The sequence below is a fragment of the Spermophilus citellus genome, assembly GCF_964194105.1.
Source record: "Spermophilus citellus genome assembly, chromosome: 6".
NCBI lineage: Eukaryota > Metazoa > Chordata > Mammalia > Rodentia > Sciuridae > Spermophilus > Spermophilus citellus.
In genome coordinates, this window is record NC_138187.1 from 33,570,967 (window position 1) to 33,595,085 (window position 24,119).

General features: G+C 55.2%; 3 protein-coding genes across 6 annotated transcripts in view; 1 reads left to right on the forward strand and 2 right to left on the reverse strand.

Annotated features, from left to right (window-relative positions):
• TECPR1 (tectonin beta-propeller repeat containing 1) overlaps positions 1-11,271 on the forward strand; it is a 29,048-nt gene extending 17,777 nt beyond the window's left edge. The window contains exons 15-25 of one of the 2 annotated variants that reach the window (XM_081298742.1): positions 640-767; positions 1,523-1,625; positions 6,390-6,486; positions 6,604-6,683; positions 7,600-7,656; positions 8,149-8,329; positions 8,819-8,954; positions 9,574-9,666; positions 10,643-10,749; positions 10,863-10,982; positions 11,134-11,271. In XM_081298742.1, the coding sequence (XP_081154868.1) occupies positions 640-767; positions 1,523-1,625; positions 6,390-6,486; positions 6,604-6,683; positions 7,600-7,656; positions 8,149-8,329; positions 8,819-8,954; positions 9,574-9,666; positions 10,643-10,749; positions 10,863-10,982; positions 11,134-11,229 (1,198 nt within the window). In that variant the 3' untranslated portion in view covers positions 11,230-11,271. The remainder of the gene's footprint in view (positions 1-639; positions 768-1,522; positions 1,626-6,389; positions 6,487-6,603; positions 6,684-7,599; positions 7,657-8,148; positions 8,330-8,818; positions 8,955-9,573; positions 9,667-10,642; positions 10,750-10,862; positions 10,983-11,133) is intronic. The other variant, XM_081298743.1, reaches the window with a different exon arrangement.
• Positions 11,144-17,739, reverse strand: BHLHA15 (basic helix-loop-helix family member a15). The gene has a single exon (XM_081298744.1). The coding sequence runs from the start codon at positions 15,673-15,675 to the stop codon at positions 15,103-15,105; it is 573 nt and encodes a 190-aa protein (XP_081154870.1). The 5' UTR covers positions 15,676-17,739; the 3' UTR covers positions 11,144-15,102.
• A 1,438-nt stretch (positions 17,740-19,177) lies between these two features.
• LMTK2 (lemur tyrosine kinase 2) overlaps positions 19,178-24,119 on the reverse strand; it is an 85,484-nt gene continuing 80,542 nt past the window's right edge. For all 3 annotated transcript variants that reach the window (XM_081298740.1, XM_081298741.1, XM_081298739.1), the window contains 3 exons: positions 22,899-23,031; positions 22,417-22,659; positions 19,178-21,480 (listed from right to left, as the gene is read on the reverse strand). In XM_081298740.1, the coding sequence (XP_081154866.1) occupies positions 21,452-21,480; positions 22,417-22,659; positions 22,899-23,031 (405 nt within the window). In that variant the 3' untranslated portion in view covers positions 19,178-21,451. The remainder of the gene's footprint in view (positions 21,481-22,416; positions 22,660-22,898; positions 23,032-24,119) is intronic.

Here is a 24,119-nt window from a genome sequence, read left to right on the forward strand (position 1 = left end):
TGTGCGGGAAGACGTGGGGCTTAGTGGCTGGGAGGCCTGGAGCAGGCTCAAGCTGGCTCAGGATGGCTCTTTGGGGGCATTTAAAGCCACAAGAGGGAATGAGGTCACTGAGTGCCATGGTGTGAACTGAGCCCTGAGAGGAATCAGTAGGGGACACTTCCTGATCAGGCTCTGGGCTCAGTTACTGCGGGTCACAGGGAGCCCGGAAACCCCTGCCATGGATGGGGGGATCCTGTATGCTCACTGAAGCCATGTGTGCCCCACACCCTCTAATGACAGGGACGTGGCCTCAGGCTGCAGGAAGCTGACCCAGCTGCTGGTCTTGCTATTGCCCCTGCAGATGGTTAGGCGTTCCTGTCCTCTGCCATGACCTCAAGCCTGGCCACAGCCCCTCCCCATGCCCCAGCCTGCAGGTGGTGTCCACCCTGATCAGTTCAGCCCAAAAGTTGGAGGACAAGCCCCTGCCCGGAGTTTCTCGGCCCTCTTTAGTGTTGGTTAACACAAAAGGGGAGGCCAAGTGCGTTATCAGTTCTGCTGGACGCAGGACTTGGAGAATACCTTGTCCACAAGAGGCCAAAAGACAAGGCCCAGGATACGTGGAAGGATGAACTGGACTGAGATGCCTTTTCGGCCCTCCAGGTTCTGGAGGCAGATGGGAGGCCACCTGCGGGTGGTGGAGGCCAACAGCCGCGGCGTGGTGTGGGGCATCGGCTACGACCACACAGCCTGGGTGTACACAGGTGGCTACGGTGGAGGCTGCTTCCAAGGTGAGGCGGCTTGAGCACCTGTGGCTGGCAGGACCAGCTCCCGGGCCCTCCTCTGAGCCTCTCCAGGTGTTCTCTCCTCTAATCCCCTCTGGCTTCCCTGTTGGTGCCAGGGCTGCTGTCTCAGTACTGACACTTGGCTAAGAGCTGGCTGACAGGTGACCTTCACCACTGCCAGCCTCCATAGAGGATAGTTCAGGCCAAGCCACGAGGCATGAGAGTCAGAAGGCCAGGCCTCACCTCCAAGACGCCCTCCAAGAATGAGCGGAGGGTCTTGAAGGTTCTAGAGGCAGCTGCCAGACCTCTAACGTGTTCAGCCCCTCATGTCACAGGCGAGACCTCAGGGTGCGCCAGGGCAGCTCCAGGACCCAGGCTCCCGGTGGCCCAAACTCTGAGTCCTGGTCGGCCTGTGGAAAGTGGAGGCAGAAGCAAATATGGAAACAGAATATTCCACGCCACAGCCCTCCACACCACAGCCCTTGTGCTGTGGACAGAGCATGAGGTGGGGTGTGGGAGGGGTGTGCTCTAGAGGTTCTTCTCTTCGAGGCTGTGCAACCCCAGAATAATCATGTCCCAGACGAGACACCCAAGCCAGACAGGCCCTGGGAGGCTCACTCAGCAGCCTGCTGACCCTCTCAGCTGCCTGGGTCCACCCCCCTCCTCACCTTATCTCTGAGTGCCTTTTGGAGCTTCAGAGGGAAATCCAGGCTTCCAGGCAGGCTGGGGCCTCAGGACCATGGGGCCTCCTCTCTCCCCAGGCCTGGCCAGCAGCACCAGCAACATCTACACACAGTCGGACGTGAAGAGTGTCTACATCTATGAGAACCAGCGCTGGAATCCCGTCACGGGCTACACCAGCAGGTGAGTGGCACGCCTGGGCCAGGTCCTAGTTCTGACAAAACTGGACGGCCATGTCCAATATGGCCTCAAGCTGCGTCAGGTCCCCTACTGCTTGTGGAGGGCACTTCTCTCGGTGTACTGGATATTAAAACTCATTATTGAAGGGTATAACATTGGGCTGGAGTTGTGGCTCAGCGATTGAGCTCTTGCCTAGCATGTGCGAGGCCCTGGGTTCAATCCTCAGCACCACATAAAAATAAATAAACAAAATAAAGGTATTGTGTCCAACTATAACTAAAAAATAAAATACTTAAAAGATATAACATTAAAAGTTCGCAAAACATATGTATGTATTACATAGCATATGCGCCTCTCACTGGGCATCCCACCTCCAACACCAGGTCAAGAGGAGAACACAGCCAAGTCTCACCCAGTCTCCATCATCTCTTGTCCCTCTTTGCCAAACCGCAGATCCTAACTTCTAACAAGATGGTGGTCTTACTTGGGTGTTGGGATAGGTGGAGGTAGTGAAGGAATAACTCTTCTTTCCAGAATTTGCTCTGTTAGTGGCAACTTTTGTTTTAGGGGGAGCGGTTACTGGGGATTGAACTCAGGGGCACTCGGCCACTGAGCCACATCCCTGGCCCTATTTTGTATTTTATTTAGAGACAGGGTCTCACTGAGTTGCTTAGCACCTCGCTGTTGCGGAGGCTGGCTTTGAACTCGTGATCCTCCTGCCTCAGCCTCCTGAGCCACTTGGATTACAGGCATGTACCACTGTGCCTGGCTTAGCTGTGGTTTTTGATGTTTAAGTGCACATAATCTAGTCAGTCTTTTCCTTTATATTAAGTTAGAGTCTTTAAGAAAATCCTGTAGACAAGTCATATAACCTGAGGTCACAACCACTCATCTCTGTGGTGGTCATGTCAAAGCAGCCACAGGTAGCATGTCCCTGGAGGAGCACCAGAGTTCCATCAAACTCACACACAGATGCTGAATTTTTTTTTTTTTTTTAAAGAGAGAGTGGAAAGAGAGAGAGAGAGAGAGAGAGAGAGAGAGAGAGAGAGAGAATTTTTTTAATATTTATTTTTTTTAGTTTTCGGCGGACACAATATCTTTGTTTGTATGTGGTGCTGAGGATCGAACCCGGGCCGCACGCATGCCAGGCGAGCGCGCTACCGCTTGAGCCACATCCCCAGCCCCAGATGCCGAAATTTGAACTGTGTAACATTTCCACCTATCACAAAATGTGGTTTTTCTCTTAATCCTTTTCAACCACTTAAAAATGTAAAAATGTAAAAGTCAACCTCAGCTTGGAGGCAGGTCCAGAGTGGGCAGTGTGCCTGGTTGGACCCAGGGTACTCATATGTTGACCCCATTCTATAGGCTCTCTTCCTCAGCCTGGGGAGTTGGGGAACTGTTATATATTCTATAGAGCGTGAGGTCGCATTGGTTTCCATTTATTCATGTTTGATTTAATAAAGTTTTATTTTCCCAAATTTTCAGTTTCTGTGACATCTTTGAACCTCTTTTTCCCCCTTGCAGTACTAGGGATTGAACCCAGGGCTCTCTACCGTGAGCTACAACCCCAGCCCTTTATTCATTTTTATTTTTTATTTTGAGCCGATGTCTCACAAAGCTGCCCAGGTTGGACTTGAACTTGCAGTCCTCCTGCCTCAGCCTCCTGGGTTGCTAGATCACAGGTGTGGCCATCATATTCCTCTTTCTCTGAGCTTCTTAGCAGCTGGGACACCTTCACCCTGGTGCTTCTTGTGTGAACCACTTTAGTGCAAGTGCTTTGAAAGCACTCCGTTAGTCCTTTATTGATGAGCTCTGAGAAGGCCATGCTGGCCAGGGAGCCAGGTCTCCAAGACCACAGTGGGGACACGTGTAGCTTTCAGCTGGGAAATTCCTCCAAGTTTGTCACACAAGACTAGCTGATTAAATCCAGGTGCAGTGGCGCACGCCTGTAATCCCATTGGCTTAGGAGGCTGAGGCAGGAGGATCATGAGTTCAAAGCCAGCCTCAGCAAAAGTGAGATGCTAAGCAACTCAGTGAGACCATGTTTCTAAATAAAATACAACATAGGGCTGGGGATGTGGCTCAGTGGTCTAGTGCCCCTGAGTTCAATCCTCAGTACTCCTGGCTCCCCCCCAAAAAGACTAGCTGATTCAGCTGATCCCAAATTTTGCCTTTAGACCACTTCTCTCAGATTTGTTCACAGGGTCTTTGCCTTTCTTTTCTTCTTTTTTTTTTTTTGGTACCAGGGATTGAACTCAGGGGCGCTTGACCACTGAGCCACATCCCCAGCCCTATGTTGTATTTTATTTAGAGACAGGGTCTCCCTGAGTTGCTTAGCTCCTCACCATTGCTAAGGCTGGCTTTGAACTCAGGATCCTCCTGCCTCAGCCTCCGAGCCACTGGGATTACAGGCGTGTGCCACCACGCCCAGTGGGTATGTGTCTTAGCTGACTGTCTGGAGATCTTCTTGTCTTCCGTGGGAAGTATCATGAATCCTAGAAAGCGGTGGTGGCTACTTGCAGCCTTGCTGAGATGTGTTTTTTTCACTTGAAATATTCACTTGAAATAAAACTCTCACTGTTTATTGAGAAATCTGTCCTTTTCCTCCTGGATTATAGGGTGTTTTTGTTTTAGATCAAGTGTCCGCACGCCGCAGCCCCACCCCAAGCCTTTCTCTTCCACCCAGCTATTGGGTGTCCTGGGGCTAATCCTGCATTGACCCAGTTATGGTTCCTCTCAGGAGGTTTTCAGTGTTAATGGGACAAATCCTCTCACTGTCTTCAGTGGTCTTCTGACGATTCTTGAAGCAGTTCTAGATGAACTTGAGAAGTAGCTTGTCCCAGTCCTGGAAAACCCTTGGGGACCTAGAACAGGTGGTCTTGGATCCAAAGATCAGTTTGGGTTCAACAGCTGTCTTACAGTGTAAGTCTCTAAAATGTACTTCTCCTTATTTTCCTTTTTTTTCTTGAGATACTAGGGAAAACCTGTGGTCTTGCATATTGCTAGGCAAGTGCTCTGCCACTGCGCTATGCCCCAGCCCTATAATTTCTTCTTACTCAGACTTTGGGATATTTTTCTTTTCTTTCTTTTTATTTTCCATTTTTCCAGTACTGGGAATTGAACCCAGGGGTGCTCTACCACTATGCTACACCCCAGTTCTTTTTATTCTTTTATTTTGAGACAGCAGGTCTAAGTTTCCCAGGCTGACCTCAAACTTGATCTTCCTGCCTCAGCCTGCCAAGTGTCAGGAATTATGGGTGCGCCACCTGCTCATCTAGGTTTTGTGATTTTCTACACAGGGGTCTTGACATCTTTAGTGATAGTATTTCGTATTTTTGATGCCATTTTAAATGGCGTGTTCAGACTTTTCTATTTCATGGTTTTTCTTTTCATTTTTCTTTTGGCACCAGAGATTGAACTAGGGCCACTCAGCCACTGAGCCACATCCCCAGCCCTATTTTGTATTTTATTTAGAGACAGGGTCTCACTGAGTTGCTTAGCGCCTCACTGTTGCTGAGGCTGGCTTTGAACTCACGGTCCTCCTGCCTCAACCTCTGAGCTGCTGGGATGATAGGCCTGAGCCACCTCGATGGGCTCCAATTTTGTGGTTTTTACCTGGGCTGGAGTGCAATTGGTTTCCTTTCTGGCTTTTTCAAAGTTGGTGAAATAAATATCAAGCAATATGAGGAACAAGCTGCATGGACCCTCCAATCTCACTGACCAAGGACACTAAACACCACATGCATTTTGGGTTTACCTTCTCACCTCCTTGGGTGCGTGTGGGCCTCTGGGAGGAGAGAAAGACGAGTGCATGAAGGTGGGCTGCGGGGACAGTCCACCCCAGGTGACCCTGCCCATCTCCCCTCCACTCAGCCCTGGACGCAGGACAACCCATGGCACTTTCTGTGTGTAAATGTTTGTGTGTCTCCTTGTTATCCCAGTAAACCAGAGGCAGAGCTTTTCTGAGCACAGGTCTTCCTAGAAACCCACACCCCGTCCCAGGGCCTGCACAGTCTGCACTTGGCTCTCCGCTGCACACCCCCCGCCCCCAGTCCTTACAAAGAAGGGCTCGCCACTCCCTCATCCAGAGAGAGGGCAGACAGGGCCAGGCAGGCTCCAGCCATGGGCTCTGGGCACCGGGGCCTCACAGCTGTGCCCACACCCGGTCCCTGCGCTGCTTGCTACTACCATAGTGCCCTATGGTGGCTGCGTGGCCTGGACAACAGAAATGCATTGTCCTGGGTTCTGGAGGCTGGAGGTCAGCAATCAGGATGTCGCAGGGCTGGTTCCTTCTCCGGGCAGCAGGGAAGGGTCTTTCCCCTGCCTCTTCAGCCTTGCAGGCAGCTGTCTCCACATCCTCCTCCCTCCGTGTCCACCTGTGTCCTCATTCCCCTTGTTATGAAGATTCGAGTCAGATAGGGCCACCCTAGGGACCTCATCTCAGCCAGGTCACATCTGTACTTACTGGGTGTTAGGACTTCCTAGTCTTTTGGGGGACACTGTTCAGCCCAGAATACCCAGGAGAGAGAGGCAGCTCCCAGACAGCGCTGTGGCCTCGGTGGGTGGCTTGGTTGTTATGGCCAGGGTACCATGGCGACGTGCATTGCCCTGGTTGGTCTCCCCATCTGGGCTGGTTCTGTGTTTGCCCCTCACGCCTGGTGAGGGTGCCTGGGGCAGGGATGGGGTGCATGCCTACTTCTGGGGTGTGTAGCAGGCTGGGCCTGTTCCCGGCACTCTCTTCACCTCGCACCCCTTGTCCTACAGGGGTCTGCCCACCGACCGGTATATGTGGAGTGATGCTACAGGGCTACAGGAATGCACCAAGGCTGGCACAAAGCCCCCGTCCCTGCAGTGGACCTGGGTGAGTCCTAGGCTGTCTGAGGAGAGGCGTCTGCCTGCCCTGCCCTGCCGTGCCTTCCCCAAGTTCCTGGCTGGCTACAGATTTGGGGGTCACTTTCTCACTGACGTGCCTCCCCAGGTTTCCGACTGGTATGTGGACTTCAGCATAACGGGAGGCACTGACCAGGAGGGGTGGCAGTACGCCAGTGACTTCCCTGCGTGAGTATTTCTCTCTGTCCCGGGCCTCTGAGCATCAGGACCCTGGGCTGTGTGGCCTCTTGTGTCTCGCTTCTGTGCAAGGCTGGCCCTTGCCCCAGCCCTGGTCACCTCAGCTGCTACAGGGCTGGGGCTGGTTGAGAGGAGTAGGCGGGGCCCAGGGGAGCTCTGCCCCACAGCTGGCCCACCTGGCTGCTGAGATTCCTAAACACCTGGCTCCTTCCTGCTGGGTCAGCCAGAAGGTTCTGGAGGACCAGTGGTGGGACCTGCTGGCCTGGGCTGAGGGGCTCCAGGAGGGTGAGGGGCCTCGGGCACCTTAGCAGGGAGTTCTGGGGGACGTTGGGCCATTTTCTGAATGCCAGGTGGTAATGGGGCCAGTGCAGGGGAACGTGTCAGGGTGAGGGAGCAGCCTCTTCAAGAGCGAGGCAGGCACCACTCTGGGAGGCCAGGTGTGCCCAGGGTGGTGCAGTAGGAGGATGGAGAAGCAGATGGTGAGCCACAAAGTGGGGGCTGGTGGCCACAGTGTTGAGACCCAGGTGGCTTGTAGAGACCCTCACGTGGAGTCATGTCCAATCCAAGGGAGACCAAACCAGGAGCCAGAGTCCGGGCCTCGGTGGGTGGCTTCCAAGCAGAACCCAGCTGGGAGGAGGGAGAAGGTCCTGCAGCCAGGCCTAGAAGGACTCTGATGGGGCCTGTGGGGGGAGGGCCCTTCAGCTTGACCCCCTGGAAGGGCACTGCCATCCCTGGCTCCAGGAGGCCTCAAGCCCAGGGTGCAGCGAGACACCCCTGACCCTGCTGCTCATCTGATCCTCTGACTTACACCAAGGCTCTGCCCTGCAGCAGTTTGAAAAGAATGTGTGTAGTGTCCTTTTCCAGAGCCTTCCATAGGTGTCTTGATTTTTCCCTCCTCTTCTTGCAGCTCATACCATGGGTACAAAACCATGAAGGATTTTGTCAGGAGAAGGTGTTGGGCCAGGTAAGCTAAGCCAGGGGGTGGGGCCCAGCCTTGCTCCTCCTGGGCCAGAGCTGCTGGCCTCTGATCTCAGTCTCCAGGGAAGAAACTGGAACAGGGAGGGAGGAGAAAACACAAAGTAAATGTCAGCCCAGGAAATGCCCGCGGCGGGCTCCCAGCGCTCTGGTTTCTGAAGAGTTTGTTTTCAAGAACAAATAAGAGAAATGTCACTGGCAGGCCCTGCTTGTGGGCAGGAGAGAGTCCTGGCCAAATTGGGGGCAGAAAGGGGTCCACCACAGGCCCCTCACTCCTGCCCACACGGGTGCCCTCCAGGGTTCTGGCCCTGCCCTCCCTGAGCCTGGGAATCTTCCCCCTCCTTCCTCGTGGTGGTCGGTTGTCCATCTTGGCTCTGCTTGCTGGGCCCTCTGGGTGTCTACCTCAGGTGGCGGGGGCAGTGCCAGGCCCTGAGGCTTGCTGTCATGCTGGGCCCCTGAGTTGTGCTCTTTCCCTGGACAGAAAATGCAAGCTGGTGACCAGTGGGCCTTGGCTGGAGGTGGCTCCCATCGCCCTTGGGGACGTGTCTATCATCCCAGAGAGCCCAGAGGCTGAGGGGCACACGCACAGCATTGCCCTGTGGGCCGTCAGTGACAAGGGGGATGTGCTGTGCCGCCTGGGCGTGTCCGAGCTCAACCCCGCGGTGAGCACCTCCTGGGCGGGCGCCCCGTCCTCCATGTGCTTCCTAAGATCGGCTCTGGCTCTGGAGTCAGGCTGGCTCAGGGCTCCCCAGGCCTGCCCAGGACGGTCCCTGTGGATGGAGCCAGTCAATGGGCCCTCTGGGCGGTTGGTGCTGAGGATAAGTTGACATGAGGAGCTGCCATCTTTCAGGGCCTGGGCCAGGGATCAGGGGGACAGAGGCAGGCCCAGGTGACATGGAGGATCATTTTCCATGCTTGAGGGATGAGAGGCCAAGTCCAGGGTCCAACAAGAGGCCAAGATCAGTCTGTGGTCAGGGCGAGTCAGGCAGGGCCAGTTCAGGTGTCAAAGCTTCCCCGGACACCCTGTGGTCCCCCAGGTTTCCCACCCCAGGCAGGCTTGGACGCTGGACCTTGCACTGTAGCTGGGCTTGGGGGTACAGGGGCTCCCTGCTTCTGGGAGCCGCATCAGCTCTCCTCCTCACTGCCCCCAGGGCTCCTCCTGGCTGCATGTTGGCACAGACCAGCCCTTCGCCTCCGTTTCCATTGGGGCCTGCTACCAGGTGTGGGCTGTGGCCAGGGATGGCTCTGCATTCTACAGGGGCTCTGTGTCCCCCTCCCAGCCAGCTGGTGAGTGCCGCCCTCCAGGAGGTCCCCAAGGGCCCAGGCTGGGATGGGGCATCAGAGTAAGGTTCTAGCTCGACTTGATAAGCACTTAGTGGCACCTCTGGACCAGGCATAGGGGCCAGCTGGGGCCCCACCCACTGTCATAGCTGGTGACAAGGCCACTCCTTTACAGCTATCCCCATGCCCTGAGCCAGGCCTGTCTGACCCTTGCTGGGTGACCCACTGTGACCACTATAGACTGCTCTTTGCTGGCAATTTGGAAAGTGTCCCCTGGGGGAAGCTGGCACAGGGTAGACAGAGGGGTGGCTTGAGGGGCATACAGCTCCTTCCACCGAGTGGGAGAGTTGAAGGTAGCCACTGTGACCAGCTCTGCTGTGTGCCCGGCTGGGCACCTTTGTGTCTGCCTTGGTAAGGCTGGTCTGTTGGGCCCTCTGTTGAAACCTGCCACACCCCTGGCAAGGCTGGGGTGTGGGGTGGACGGCAGGGCCTGGGCAGCCTTGCTTGGCCCTCAGCCCCCACTAGGCCTCAGCGGCACATCTGTGTTTGGCTGGGGACCGAGGCTGGCTGCATGTGGACTCTCAGATTTTGTGGGCGGCCCCCTGAGTCAGCTCTCCCATCACAGGTGACTGCTGGTACCACATCCCCCCTCCCCCCAAACAGAGACTATCACAGGTGTCTGTTGGGCAGACGTCTGTATATGCCCTGGATGAAAATGGCAAGTGGTTTCCGTTCTTGCATGGTGGGCCAGGAGGGTGGGGTTCCCCAAGGGAGGGTAGGGTTCCTGAGGGACAGCGGGCAGGCACCGACTCCATCAGGAGGGGACGGCCTGCCTCTGGGTTTCTTCTTGATATGACTGGAATTGTCCAGGCTTTTCTGAGCCTTATTTCCCCTGGGGACATGGAGCGCTAGGTGTCAGAGCCAAGCAGTTGGCCTGCATGTCAGTATGCCCTTCCCACGCTGTGATGACCCTGGGGGTAGGACACTGAGCTGCAGCCCAGGTCTGGGCCAGGACGGAACAGGACAGCCCCGAGGTCCCCAACGGAAGACCTTCATACTGCCATGAGAGATGTCCAGCCTGAGGCCAGCCTTGATGCTAGTCTTCTCCCCAAGTTAACCAGGGTTGGGTGGTCAGCGACTCCAGATGGCCAAGACCTAATAGAGCAGAAAGCTGGTCGTTGCCACTTCCTGTTGAGGCTGGGTGACAGCATGGCAGGGCTAGCACCAGGAGCATCTTCTAGAAGATTCCATTGAGGTCTGTGACGTGGGAGCCTCACAGGAAACACAGGCTGGCTCTCGCTATCCCTGACCCCTGGTCACCTTAGGCAGGCCTCTGGCTAGTTCCCTTCAAGGTCCTGTCATGGTTACAGGTGAGGAGATGCCAGGAGGAGGCCGAGTGCAGACCTGAGCCCAGGTGCTTCTCCAGATCCGGTTCTCCATTCTGTTTGTTTAGAACTCTTTGCCCTCAGTTTCTACCTCAGTAGGGAGAGGTGACAGCCCCAGCGCCGCCCAGCACAATGGGACGATTATGAAGCCAAGGAACCCGGGTGTGGAAAGGGCAGAGCTGGACACCGCCCAGGCCCCGCCATGGGTCAGCGAGTGCGGGGTGTGAAGGAGCAGTGGGCGCCTCCTCCCCAGGCTCCCTGACCCGCTGCACCCCAGGAGGGGCCCTGACTCTCTGCTTCTCTCCCCAGGGAACCTGTGGTTCCGCGGAGGAATCACACCCAGCTACCCGCAGGGCTCCAGCTGGGATCATGTGTCCAACAATGTGCGCAGAGTGTCCGTGGGGCCCCTGGACCAGGTGGGGAAGGGGGTGGCAGGTGCTGGGGTCTCTGGGCTCCCTCCCTGGCCTCCCCACTCCCACCCCAGCTGACCCACTGCAGCTGGGCCGGCTTCACCGGGCCTGTGTTCCAGGTCTGGGTCATCGCCAACAAAGTCCAGGGCAGCCATGGGCTGAGCCGGGGGACAGTGTGTCACCGCACGGGCGTGCAGCCCCAAGAGCCCAAGGGGCAGGGCTGGGACTACGGCATCGGGGTGAGTGTGTGGCCACCCTGCTGTATGCCCTCCTGAGGCGGAGCCATTGAGCTGGCCAGCCCAGCTGAGACCTGACCTAGGGGTGTGGGAAGGCCCCTGGCGGGGCCCCTCGGGGGTCCTGAGGCCTGGCTGATGTGGCTTCTCCTCCCAGGGAGGCTGGGACCACATATCTGTCCGGGCCAATGCCACCAAGGCTGTCCGGAGCGTGTCCCAGGAGCAGGAGGTCCACGGCCCTGTCTGCTGCTGAGGCTGCCCAGTCACCTGGAGGCTGGGATGGTGACAGGCTTGAGGATCAGGCTTGAGCCCTTCTGTGCTGAAGAGTGCCCCGAGAGAAGACATCATCAGGACGACTCAGGAGGGCACCTGGCAGGTCGTGGCCCCTTCAGAGGCGAAGGCTAAAGTGCCAGGGTGTAAAGCCCACACGTGTCCCCCGTCTGCCAGGAGAGCTGTGGTGCGGGGAGGGACCCCCGCCTGTCCCATCTGCTCCTTGCCCTACACTGTCCACCTGCCCAGGCCCTGAGCCTGGAGCTTGGAGCTTGCCAGGAACTCTGGCCCCGGGAGCAGAGCCAGGGAGGAACCCTTCTGAGCCAGGTGCCCCAGATGGCATCTGGGCCCTGCCCTGCCCCAAGAGAAATGGCTGCGGGGCTCTGGACCCCCTGCCACAGGCTGTGGTCATTCCTCAGAGCAGGGTTTAGAAGCAGATCTAGTTTGGAAAGTTAAACAGAGGTGGTGAGCTGGAGATGAATGCTCAAGTGGAGGGCCTTCCCCAGGTGAGCTGGGCCTGCTGGGTGCATGGAGATGTGCCCAAGTGCAGTTACCTCAAGAACCTTCCATGGTGGGGGAGGCTCCTCATATGGAGGATCTGGGATCCTGTTGCAGGGTGGCAAGGTAGAGGGGAGCAGTGTCCTGGGCCCCCCAGCATTGTGGGAAGCAAGACTGTGCTGTGGGCTGGGTATGGACAGAATCCCCCGAGCTGTCCTGCCCCCAGGGCAGGGAGAAGGCGCCTTCCGCCCTAATGTGAGAGCCCTGCTGTGCCGGGCCAGGAGGAAGTGCTTAGCCAGTGGCCCTTGCCCTGGGTAGCCTCTGTGCTGCTGGCTGCCCTGTGCCCCTTAGGCGATGTCTCCAGTCACTTCCTACAGCTGGACACTGTGCGTGGGAGGTGACCAGAGCCATGTCCTGTCCACACTCCTTCTGAGGTGGCTTGAGTAGCCGGGCTCCTGACTGGCTCCCCGTCTGTCTGTCTGTGGTCAGGAGGGGTTGGCTCTGCAGTCACCTGGGATTCCAGTTTGCTGTGGAGGGTTTGTCACCAGAAGCTGACCTTAGGCATGGTCTTCTCGGGGGGGTCCCCTCCCACATGCACTCGAGGACCTGGTGTTCACAGTTTCTGGAGGTGGGACCTGGCGAGCCTGAGTATGGCGCCCAGGGGAACGATGGAGTGGCCCTGGACTGACCCTCCGCTTGTCTCCATGGTAGGCCTGAGTGGGCATCGTGGTTTGTTCCCCCCAATGTGACCTGTATATTTCTGCTGTGACTTGCTGTCTGCAGGTGGCTCTCAGCGAGGCACTGGGTGTCACTCTGCCCCCTCTCCAGAGTGACACGGCCTCTTGCTGCTCAGCACCAACAGTTCACCTGCTCAGCATCACTGTCTTGATCCCTGGGATGCTTTATTCAGTAAAAACTCGCACCACTGTCAACGGCATGGGATGTTTTATTAAGACATTTGATTAAGATGCACAGTTGCCCGTGCACTCGTGGGTGGGGCCAGAGCATCGTTCGTCCTGAAATATTTTATTTCCATTTTATTAGTACTTTGAAGGGACCATTAGAAAAATATAAGAGTAACTTTGGGTCATTTAAGAAGCATTTTTCACCACAATGAGGACGGGGGCGCAGGCCGTTCGTTCCAGTTGAGTTTCCCCAGATGGAAACCACTCGAAGTTCTGGCGTCTGCACTGCCCTGGTGGGAGGTAACAGGATCTGCCTGGGAGGAGTTGGGGGAGGGTGGGGAGCTGGTGGCCCAGGGGACCTGGGCTCCAATCAGGTGGGTGGCTCCAACCCACTTGTCCAAGGGCTTGAGAAAACAGCCCTGCAGGATGGAAGAGTCCAGCCTGGGCTTAGGGCCCAGGGCCTGGGTGGAGGGGGACCCAGCAGCTGGCCCGCTGGCTGCCAACCTGTTCCCTGACCTCTCCCCAATATCTGGCATCCTGAAGTGGGACTTGGGCCTCTGAAGATCCTTGGTATGGTCCAGGGGCATACAGATCCCCTGCCACGGGTGAAGAAGGCCTGGCCAGCTGGCCCAAGTCAGTCTCTGGGCAGCAGAGGTGCCATCTGAGGGCAGAAAGCGCCAGGAGGCTGTTGTCCTGTAAGGCGGTGACCCAGAGGCGGTGACCCAGACCCAGTCTCAGGCGGGGGCTCCTGGACAGAGCTCTGCTGGCACCGTCCCTCCCCCTGCTTTCATGCTTCGATAGTTAGTGCATCTGGCAGGCACCGGGATGGACGGCACCTGACCCGACCTGGGCTCTGCTGGAACCGAGCTGCTGGTCTGCAGCCCTGAGTCCCCTCAGCTAGAGGAGGCCTCTACCATCTTGTGAGCTGTTGGGCAGGTCCCCCACAGCAGGGAAGGACTGGGCTCTGTCCCAACCTCAGCTCACATGGGTTGATTCCCTGACCACTGACCTTCCACAGTGAGTGGCAGACAGGAAGACCTGGAGGGTCCACCTAGCCCATGGTGAGGGCCAGCTGGGGTATTAAGGCCAGACCAGGCCTACTGGGACTGGCAGGAGGGACACACAATACCAACAAGCCCAGAGCCACGTCCAGAGGGCCTGACCAAGAGGGTTAGGATTGGGTGGCTAATGCCTATTCCTTGGGGTGCCACATGCTGCCCTTCACATGGCCAGGGCTGACCCCAAATTCACTGGTGCCTTCAGCGTCTGGTGCTGTGCCCCTCCAGCTTGGGTAGGAGCAAGGCTGCCTCTTGGGAGTGGACTAGCAAAAGTCCATGGCCCAGTGTGGCCCCCACCCACAGCAGCTCAGGAGGGACCTGGCTCCCAGGGGACTCTGGGTCAGCTCCGGGCAGAGGGCCAAGGAAGGGGAGATGCCAGCAGGGGTTGACAGCAAAGTGGCTGAGTCCTGCAGAGCCAGTGGGGTAGGAACGCCCCGACAGACGGAAGCAGGGCCAGAGGCGGCGGGGCTGCCAAGCCACCCAGTCCGTGCCATCAGGGAGCAAGCTGTGGGGGAAGGGACGCTCCTGCCACACCAGGCTCCACCTTGCACAAAACCCCAACGGCCCCGACTCAAAACAGGCCCCGAGAAATCCTCAAGTCCTGTGCCAATTAGATGGTGGCCCCACATCAGTGACAAAGATGAATAGCAAACTGGGGTGGGGACCCACAGGAGGCCCAGGACAAACTCCCCCTGTGCAGGGGTTTGGGGGCTCCTCTCAGGAATACAACCCCGTCTCCAGCCCAATTCCACTGCCTGCCCAGGAGTCCCCACCCCAGGAGAAGAAGAAGGAAGCTCCTCCCCACCAGCTCCCTTTATCAGAGATCATCTGATTAGGGTGTCCAGAGGCTGAAGAGCCGCCATCTTGGCTCTGCCATATTCCCTGGGAGGCCTTGGGCCCAGGGCCTCAGGTTACCCTAAATGAGAAGGCTGAGCCCAGGCTCTGTAGCCCTACGGTTGAGCTTGGAGGCTCCCTTTCCAGCCTTGGCTTCACCAGTAGCAGGGAAACTTGTAAGTAAACATTTTTCTGGAATCTCCCTGTGCCCAGGAGGGAGCGCCCCACTGGTGGAGAGAGTCCATTTGGGAAGGCGAGGGCCTTTCCACACATGCCTATCCACCTGGCTCAGAGATAAAATGGAGGACCTGGGATGTGCAGAGATGCTTTGGGCTCATGCTGCCCAGGGTCATGGCCCAGACCAGACCACTTGCTTGTCTCTGGACAACTGGAAGAAACGGCTCCAGGCAGTGGCTGAGCTGAGCATTCAGGGAAGATGGATCTGCTGGGGCCACAACCTCGTGAAGTGTCACCAACTGGTCTGGGGCTTGCAGCACGGAGGACCAGGGCTGGGATGGGCAGGCTGGGCCACCGCTGCCGGCCCACCCCCGGACCTGGCTGTTAGGTGCCCTCCCGGAAGCTGTGGATCTGTGTGGAGTACCGCTGCAGGTGGCCCTGGGGCTGGGCCTCGGTGGCTCCAAGCGTGCCCCCGGCCGATTGCTGCTGTTGCTGCTGGTAATGTTGGTAGAGCTTGGGGCCCTGTGCCGGGCCCTGCCCCTCCAGGCCCTGGAGGCGGCCGCTGGACATGGTCAGGATGGTGGTGGTCAGCGACTTGATGTAGTTCTTGGCCAGGGTGAGCGTCTCGATCTTGGAGAGCTTCTTGTCGGCCCGTACGTGCGGGATGACCTCTCGCAGGGCCTGGAAGGCGTTGTTGAGCTTGTGCATGCGCTGCCGCTCCCGCTCGTTGCTCTCCAGCCGCCGCTGGACACTGCTCTCCCGACGGCTGCTGGGACCCTGCCGGCGGCGCCCACCCTCTGCCCGTGCCCCAGCTCCCCGGGGGGTCCTGCTCCGCAGACCCTTGGTCAGCTCCATCCCTGAGCCCGACTGGGGCCTGTCTGCTGTCTGCTCCTCAGGCGTGGTCTCCGTGTCCTGCAATGATGTCTGGCGCCGGGGTGGCCGATTCTTGGTCTTCATGGCTGCAGACCGGTCGTCTCAAGAGGTGGTGGCTGGGAGGGGAGGCCCTTGAAACTGAAATCCAGAACACAGGCCATTCTGTGGTCACTCACCATGACCAGTGGACATTCAGGATGGCCCGTACCATCGGTGTCTTTGCCAATGAAATGGTATCAGTAGCCAGTGGCAGCGCAGCAGTTGGTGCAGGTAAGTGACCCTAGGGTCCTTTCCATTCACGTGCTGAGCCCTGAGCTCAGGTGGGCCTGGCTGGGGCCTCAAGTGTTCTTCCCAGCCCTTTGCTGCTGCTGCTGCTCATCTGCCTGATCTTACCACAAACCCCCAAACCTTCCTGTATCTTATGTCCTTTCTCTAAGGGGGTGGATGGCTCACATTGACCAGTGGATCTTATTCTGGTCCCATGCCCCTCACTGCCCCTTGAGTGCCTCCTGAGCTTAGGTGACCTTTGGCTCTTTGCTTACACCACCCAGAGATATGTCCCCACCCTGGCTTAGGGTGGCTCCTGCAATGCCTCAAGTTTGCCCCAAGGATAGACACGCCACCTTACATGACATTCAGGGACAATATTGGGACCAGAACTACTGTGGACATAAGGCAGCTGTCACAGGTCAGAGGGTGACCATTACTGCCAGGACCCCACAGCAGACCCCAGTCCCACCACGTGGACAGCACCAGCTGCGTGTACAGGAGCCTGGGCGCCCGGTGCCCACCACCTGGGTTTTCCCCCTCCGCGGCCACCTGGTCCTGCCTCTGGGTCCCCTCCCCGCAAAGCACCCAGACGCCCCAGCCTCCCGGTTACCTGGGGATCCACGGCCGCTCGCGCCGAGTAGGCTGCCCACGGGGGACAAGGACACGTCGCTTTAGCCGCCCCGGGCGGGGCCGCGGACGCATGTAAATGAACTCGCTGGGCGGGGATGGGGCGGGGCGGAGCCGCGCGGGGCGCTGGGCACCTGCTGCCGGTGGGCGGCCACGCCCCCGTTCCCCGACCGGTGGCCGCGCAGTGGCAACCAGCACCCCGACCTGCTCGCAGCCCGCCCCCGCCTACCCACCGCCCCGCTGCTCCGGATCAGACGGAGCCCAGGCTGGCGGCCATCCCCCCGGTGGGGAGCCCGAGCCCCTGGGGGCCCGCGGAAGCCCCAGGGCCGCACCTGGCCTCCGGGTTAAGGCTCAGAACACGGAGCCAGTCGAGCCAGTTGTCCTAGGATAATGGAGAATCTTATTAATCTTTAGAATTTTGACACAGGGTTCCCCTAAATTGCTGGGGCTGGCTTGGAACTGGCAATCCTCCTGCCGCTAGTAGAGAATCTTTAAAGGACAGCAGCCACAATCCTTGAGCAAGGGCTAGGGTTCCCTGGCTCCCAGGGCACCCCAAGTTTTGCTGTAAACCCTGCATCCCCCAAGAGCTTGGGGATGCCTGGGTTTCCTTTCCCACGCTGTCCCCCAAACTCCCAGGCTTGGGATGGTGCTATTGGTAGCTCCTGGTGGCCTGTCCTGGTTGGTGGGAAGGGACTGGCAATTTCTGGTTTTGGGGCAGACAGCTTGTGCTCAAAACCGACTCTGCCACTCATGGGCTGTGCATCACCATCCCTGGCGGCAGCCTGGCCACCTGCTACAAGGGATTAAAAGATGCTAAAAGCAGCACCTTGCTCAGGAGCTGAGAGGCCAAGCCCCAAACCAGCGAGGACTGTATGTGTGGACTGTCATGTGGCTGGCAGCCTCAACTCCACTGGGCCGTGCTGCCATATCTTGGGCACCTCTGAATGGGGACTCATGTCTGTTTCATCTATACACTAAGGGTCTCACCTGGGATGTGAGGTGACTAGAGTCAGCCTTATGGGCCATAGTTATGGCAGGAGGCTGTCACATACCTCTTAGCCACCTGCACCTGGGGTAAAGGACCAGAGGGATGCCCCTCTCCATGCAGAAAGGCTGGTTTTGAGTGGAGATGAGCCTTGTGACTAGGGGCTCTTTAAGGCTGGGCCAAGTGAGGACCTCAAGTACAGATGCTCCAAGGCAGCTCGGCACCAGGGCACCCTCCCCCACCCTACTCTTGCATGATGGAAAAATCACAGAATAAAGGAAACAACAGAGTTTATAAATATATAACTATATTTATTTTGAATATTAAATAGTTTTTAAATTACAAGCAATTTATTGAATCACACTATGCATCAATATACAGTAAAAATCTTACAATTTAAAAATGTACACAATTTAAACTGAAAGTTCATTAACTGTTATATTGCCATGAACCTCTTCTGACTGTTCAGTACAAAGGCCTGGTAGGTATGATCACCCCAGGCCTCTATCTGTAGACGAGTCCCATCATCCAGACCCAGCTAAGCCATTCGAGCTGACCTGGACGGGTGTCGGTAATGCAATACTGTCAACACATCTTCAAGAACTTATTTATATGCTAGAGAGTTTTCTTTTTTAACAGCCAAGACTGGCGCCAACCGCACTGCTACTTAGGAATATTGTTTCTGAGATTTCTGTCTGAAGTAACTGTATGCCCATTCTTTTTTTAAGGCTACTCATGAGGTCAATGCTCTGAAGCCCCCCATAACTGAAACCCAACATTTGGAGTATGACACTTGCATTGCATCTGAATTTTTAGGTGACTGACTGAGTAGAGAACTCTGCCAGGCCCCCGGGACAGACATCCAAAGATCATTAACTCTACAAATACCCTATGGGAAATATGAGTGAAAGGAAGAGGTTTTTGAAAGGTGTTTTATGGCAGCAAGACATACAAAGATTTTTTTCTTAGATAAAACCATCTCTATAGAAACAGTCAGGCCTGAACATTTAAAAATAGAATGGATGATCTGTTTTTAATTCAGCTTTCTTCTTTCGCCCTTAAGATGAATGGCTTCTGACCCAGACACAGGATCTGAGTCTCAGAAGGATCTGGGAGGACTTTCTCTACAGTTCTTTTTCTGCTTATGACAGGGCCGTTTGATAACACAAATCAGCATCTAGCTAGAAGGGGAATGACGGTTAGATTATTCGTATTACATGATTTAAACATACACACTCCACCAATGTAAGATCTAAATCAAGTCGGACACATCCCGTATGGCTACCCAAAGGAGGCCAGGAAATGCCTCAGGTATTAGAAACCTCCCCACTTGGTCTAGAGAATGCCGATGATTTACTTCATTGCATAACTTTTTAGAACAAGTACCATTCATAAAACCCACTACTGGTAACCAACTTATTAGTTAAAAAAAAAAAAAGAAACAAAGAAACCCAACAACAACCCCCCAACAACCCTGAATTGAACAACAAAGCGCATGCTTGACACTTCAAAATGGGTTGAAGTTTTAATCTATTGAATTAAATTTCTTTGTATTGCTTGAGATTTCAAAAAATCATGTTGATTCACATGTGTATCAGAAATACAGTCTTCCCTTCCATGCAACACCACAGTAAGATCCAACCCACCCCATTCCCAACTCAAGGTATAAAATGCTTTTGGCAATTAATTATGAGAGTGATACAGACCTAAAATTAAAAAATGTGGGAACTATGTTGTTAAAAAAAAAATCTTGACATAGTGAAAAAAAGTACAGCCCCCAAATAGCAGTAAATGTATCCTGGGCTAACTACGTAAGAAGGCTATATATTCTCTGGATCTGCTTGATTTTTTAGTCACTTAAGTCTGAACTCCTTAAGCTATAATTTGAAAAAACGAACATAATCACATCTCATTTATCTCTCAATCAAGACTGGTAGATAGAGGTAAAAAAAATCAGAAAACTCAGGAAGTTGCCACAGCAAGAAATTCAGTTCTGACATTTTGGCAAAATCATCTTCCAAAGCCCTGCTTCCATGTCCAGACCCAGCGCTCGAACCCGGCCGGAGTGCACTATGGTCAGACCACGGTGGGGGCGGGGGGACTCCATTCTGAATTTTCTTGCTTTGGAAAGTTTTATTGCTTAGTAGAAAAAATTTGCAGAGTGAATCGGAATTCACAATAAAGGTCACAATTTACCACATACATACACTCCAGCCAAGGTCCACATTTGCATTCTGCACGGGAACTGGAGCCAGCTGACGTCACAGCTCCAGCCGCAGTCTAGAGACTCATTCCAGTGTCTTGCTGGAGTCTGGAAATCAGATCAGCACCCGAAAATATTTGGGGCGAAGGACCAGTGTGAGGGGACCCACCCCAGTAGGATCAGTGCTAGCTCAGCACAGCGCGGCTATGCCACACTAGCCACGGGAGACTTCCTGGTGCCAACACAGAGCTCAAGGATGGTAGGATGAGGGCAGCTTCGGGTCAGGGATGCCTGATTCCTGCCAGCCGGTGATGAAGCCGCACTGCAAATGCTCAGTCCCTTTCAAAACAAGAGGAGAACTTGGTGCTTAATGCAGAAGGAAAAGGCTGTGCAGATGAGCCCCTGGGCCACGCAAGTTTTGACAGTCACACAGGATAACCCTGAGGGCACATGGGCTGCTGGGCTCTGCCGAGGCCCCCTGTTTTCTTCCTGGCAGCCGCAAGGCGCAGTCTATCTCCTGGGTTACAAAGACACCAGCCATGACTTGGAGTGGCTCTGAGGGGGAAATCAGCTTTGGAGATTTCCTTTTTTTCCAGTGCTAGGAATGGAAGCAGGGTCTCGGGCACGCAAGACAAGTGCTCTACCACTGAGTTACGCCCTCTCCCTGGAAATTTTTTAAGAGCTTGATTCAACCACACCCGAAGTAGACAAAATTATCCATACCGTGCCCAGCATCCAGAGCCCTCTACTGGGATGCATTGGATGCCAGTGCCTCGGAGGAGGGAGGAGGGACTCATAGAACCCCTGCAGCCTGGCCCCCCTGGAGGAGGGGGAGGGGGCAGTGGCCACACTCTGCCTGCAACTTGCCTGACCTGCTACGGCAGAAACTGGCCTCAGAGAACAGTGACCTGCAGCCAAGTTCCAGGGTGCGCCTCCTGTCAATTTTTACCAAAAGGATTGAAAAAGTGGGCGCAGAGTGGGAACATCCCACAGAGAGGCTGCAAGGCCTTTGAGCTGCTCAGAGAGGCCTCGTGTGCTACAGGGGAAGCAGCTAATAGAGAACGGATAAAATGTGTTCGATTCTATCAACAAAACAGAGCAGTATTTTTGGACTCATCAAAAATATTTCCTATAAGAACATAAAACACTAACATTCAGAATCAATATCATTTATGAAAGAGTACCATATGTACAGTTCCAACAATTCTGAAGACGGCATAACACTCAAAATATTTAAGCTTTACAAGTACCATGCAGAGCAAATAAACTATTTAAAAAAAATCAAACTAGTGAATAGCACCAGCTTGACTTGCCGTATTTTCCTTGAATAATTTACGATTCTGTACAATATTGGGACTCTTGGAACACTTATCCACAGTGCAATTACAGAGAGCAATTAGTGATTTCTTTAAGAACAATAAATATGGCTCACTTGTGACCATTCCCCTGGTGCACCCTCCACAGCACCTGTACCCAGACCAGGAGGCACAGGTATGGACGTGGAAGAGGAGGCGGAAAACAGACACACACCCCGGTGCACATGGTTCCCCCACACACGTGGAGGCAGTGTGCCACCTTGCCAGGACGATCAGCCACGAGCACTTCAAGTGTGAGGGGCCGCGGGTGCGCAGCTGCAGAGGGCCCAGCTGCCCGGCCCGGCGGCAGTCCAGCAATCTTTCACCTTCGGAGTCCCTCTCCCAGGCTCACGGTGGCCAGCGGTGGGCAGGACTGCTTGGCTGATGCGGGGCGCTGCTTGGTGGAGTCGTCTGCAGCAGCTAATCCTTTTCTCCATCTTCACTGCTGCCTATTTGGGAGACGAAACAACATGACACGATGGATTTTAAGAACTGTCCCCAAAAGTAACAAGAGCATCTCTGACCAGCCTGGCAGGAAAAGGAACTGTGGCTCGTATCTGCTGTCACACCTGCCCGAGCTGCCCCGTGTGTCCTCGGAGCAGCACTCGCCAACTCCGAACACACAGCTGCTCGGCTCCCAGGGTGGCTCTGCGTCCACGCTCAGGGCACAGAAGAAACCAGCCCCGACCTGCACGTCTGCCCCTGGGAGACTGCCGGGCACAAGCATTATCTAATCAGCATAAGCGAAACAGTGCAAACACAGATACCAGCTCTTTATGTTTCACATTTATTATTTGAGCTGTAAACTTCAAATAAAAAAAATGTACCTATTAACATTTATCTTTTAATCTAGGTACAGGGAAAAAGAAGCCAAATGTTCAGATATTGCCCCTTCAAATGTGCCCCTGCCATGAATTCCCACCTGGTTCTCTATCACAGAGACCAAAACTTAATGGCAAAATCAACAACCCAGGGAAGAGCCAGAGTGCACCAGGCTCAATTTCAAAATCACAGGTCAAGTGTTCTCAGCTTGCACCTTCTGAAAGGCTGGATTTGTGGGAAAAACAGGGACCAGCAGCAAAAGGAGAAAAGGGGAAGAAAAGGGGGTGGAGCACTGCCTGGGGAACTCCTCAAGTCCTCCAGGTGGCCTTGGGGTGGTTCCCACCTCTGGCTGGGGTCACCAGCCTAGCAGCAGCAAGCAGCCATGAGCCTGCAGAGTAACCTGAGGCCACCGTTGAGATGGTGGAGTTTTATAAACACAGATGTATTATCTACTCAGCAGATACCAAGAAAACAGACCACCATGGCTGGAGTCCAGGGAGCATCCCCAGGGGAGACCCGCCCCACCTCCACCACGGCCCCAGGACACACAGGCTGCCTCTCACCTCCCTGCTCAATGTCCGAGTCCGTGAGGTGCGTGAGAGAGAAGCTGGCGATGTTGGCAGGAGAGATGGAGAACCTGGAACAGGGGGACACGTGCGGCCAGCTCTGCTCTGTGCTCCGGGCCGGTGGCGGGGGAGAGAAGTACTTGGACGTTTGAAGGGAAGGCTTAGAACCAAGGAGGTTGCTTGTCGTCTTGGACATGAAAGGATCGGCAGAGAAGTCATCATCCCATTCAAAGCCTCCACCTGGAAATAAGCCAACCCCAGATTATCACTTTGTGATAAGGAAGCGAGGGAGCACTCAAAGGACAGGCTCGCTTGGCATGTCCCCAGACACTGCCCAACTAGCACACGTTGGGGCCGATCCCCCGTGTCTCGAGGCTGGGGAGATCACTTAAAGCAACAAATGACATTCTGCAAACACATTGACATTATTTGAAGCTCTATTTTTCTGTTTTTCAAAGTCAGACAGAGAAGCTAAATACCTTCTTCATCCGTGGAGCTTTCAGAATTTATGCACCTGTTCAGGTAGGGGGAGTCAGAAGACGGTGCTGGGCTGTTTGGCCCGGGGCCATGAGCTTCTCCTCCACAGTGTCCCAGCTCTTTGGTTGGGGTCTCCTGAAAAGCCGAAGAGAAATTCCTGTGAGCCCGCCCTCGGGAGCAAGCCCAGCAGTATGGCTGTACCCAGCTGGAGGGTGCATCAGGAGGACCGACTCTGAAGTGTGCATCTTAAAGCAAGGGTGGTTTCAGTCCTGGGTGGGAGGAGACAAACACAACACTGCCCCTCCCTGTGAATGCAGCTCTGACACCTGGGCAGGATGTGTGAAGTCGCTCCACAGCCACTGAGAAGTGACACACAGGAAGATGGGGAAGAAACCCAGAATTCAAGTGCCACCAAACCAGCAATGCACTTGCCCTGTTTGCCTCCACCATCTTCTCACCTGGGCTCAGCTCTGCCCGCCAGGCAGTGGGCTCGAGCAGGCACGCAGCTGAGCAGAGGCTTGGTTTTGCTTTCAGCAGAGGAAGGGGGTTTCTGATCCAGACAGAGGCTCCACAGGGAGCTGCAGGGAGCTTGCTTTCTTTTCTCCTGGTTTTTACCCCAGCCCCGTCAATCCTGGGATGAAAGTGCTACTACGATTCTGAGGGAAGAGAGGCTTCTTCTGCGTGGACCATCGGCAACCCCCAAAGGGCAAGTGGGTGGGACCCCTGCTGACAGTTTGCTGTCCTCCCGTTCAGCATGCATGAAGCACAGAGGAGGACCAAACGGGGGAGGCTCTAGGAGTGGACAGCACAGGGCTATCACAGAGGAAGGAACTCAGAAAAGCAACCCTAGAAACTGGGTGAGGAGCTCCCAGGCCTACCCTTGGGCTGACTCTAAATAACCAACAAAGCTCTGAAAACTGAACTATGTGGAAGGCGGAAACCAAGTCCCAGCCTGGCCACGGACAGCATCCACAGGTACAGGTTCAAGCAGGGCCAGCATGTCACACTCCCAGACACACCGCAGGGGCTGCTGCTGGTGGGCTGTCTCCAGAGCTGTGTGCCAGCAACTGTTCCAGGCCTGCACCCAAGTGCTGAGTGCTATTGCCAATTGTCAGATTCTAAAAATTAGTCTGTAAAGGGTAACTGATTTCAGTAGGACCTGTTAGGAGATCCAGGAAGAGCATCCAAGTCTACTTCTCTTAATTTAATTCAAATTCCCTGGG

Excerpts from the sequence above, each read along its gene's own strand:
- BHLHA15 (XM_081298744.1), bottom strand. The coding sequence starts at position 15,675 with ATGAAGACCAAGAATCGGCCACCCCGGCGCCAGACATCATTGCAGGAC.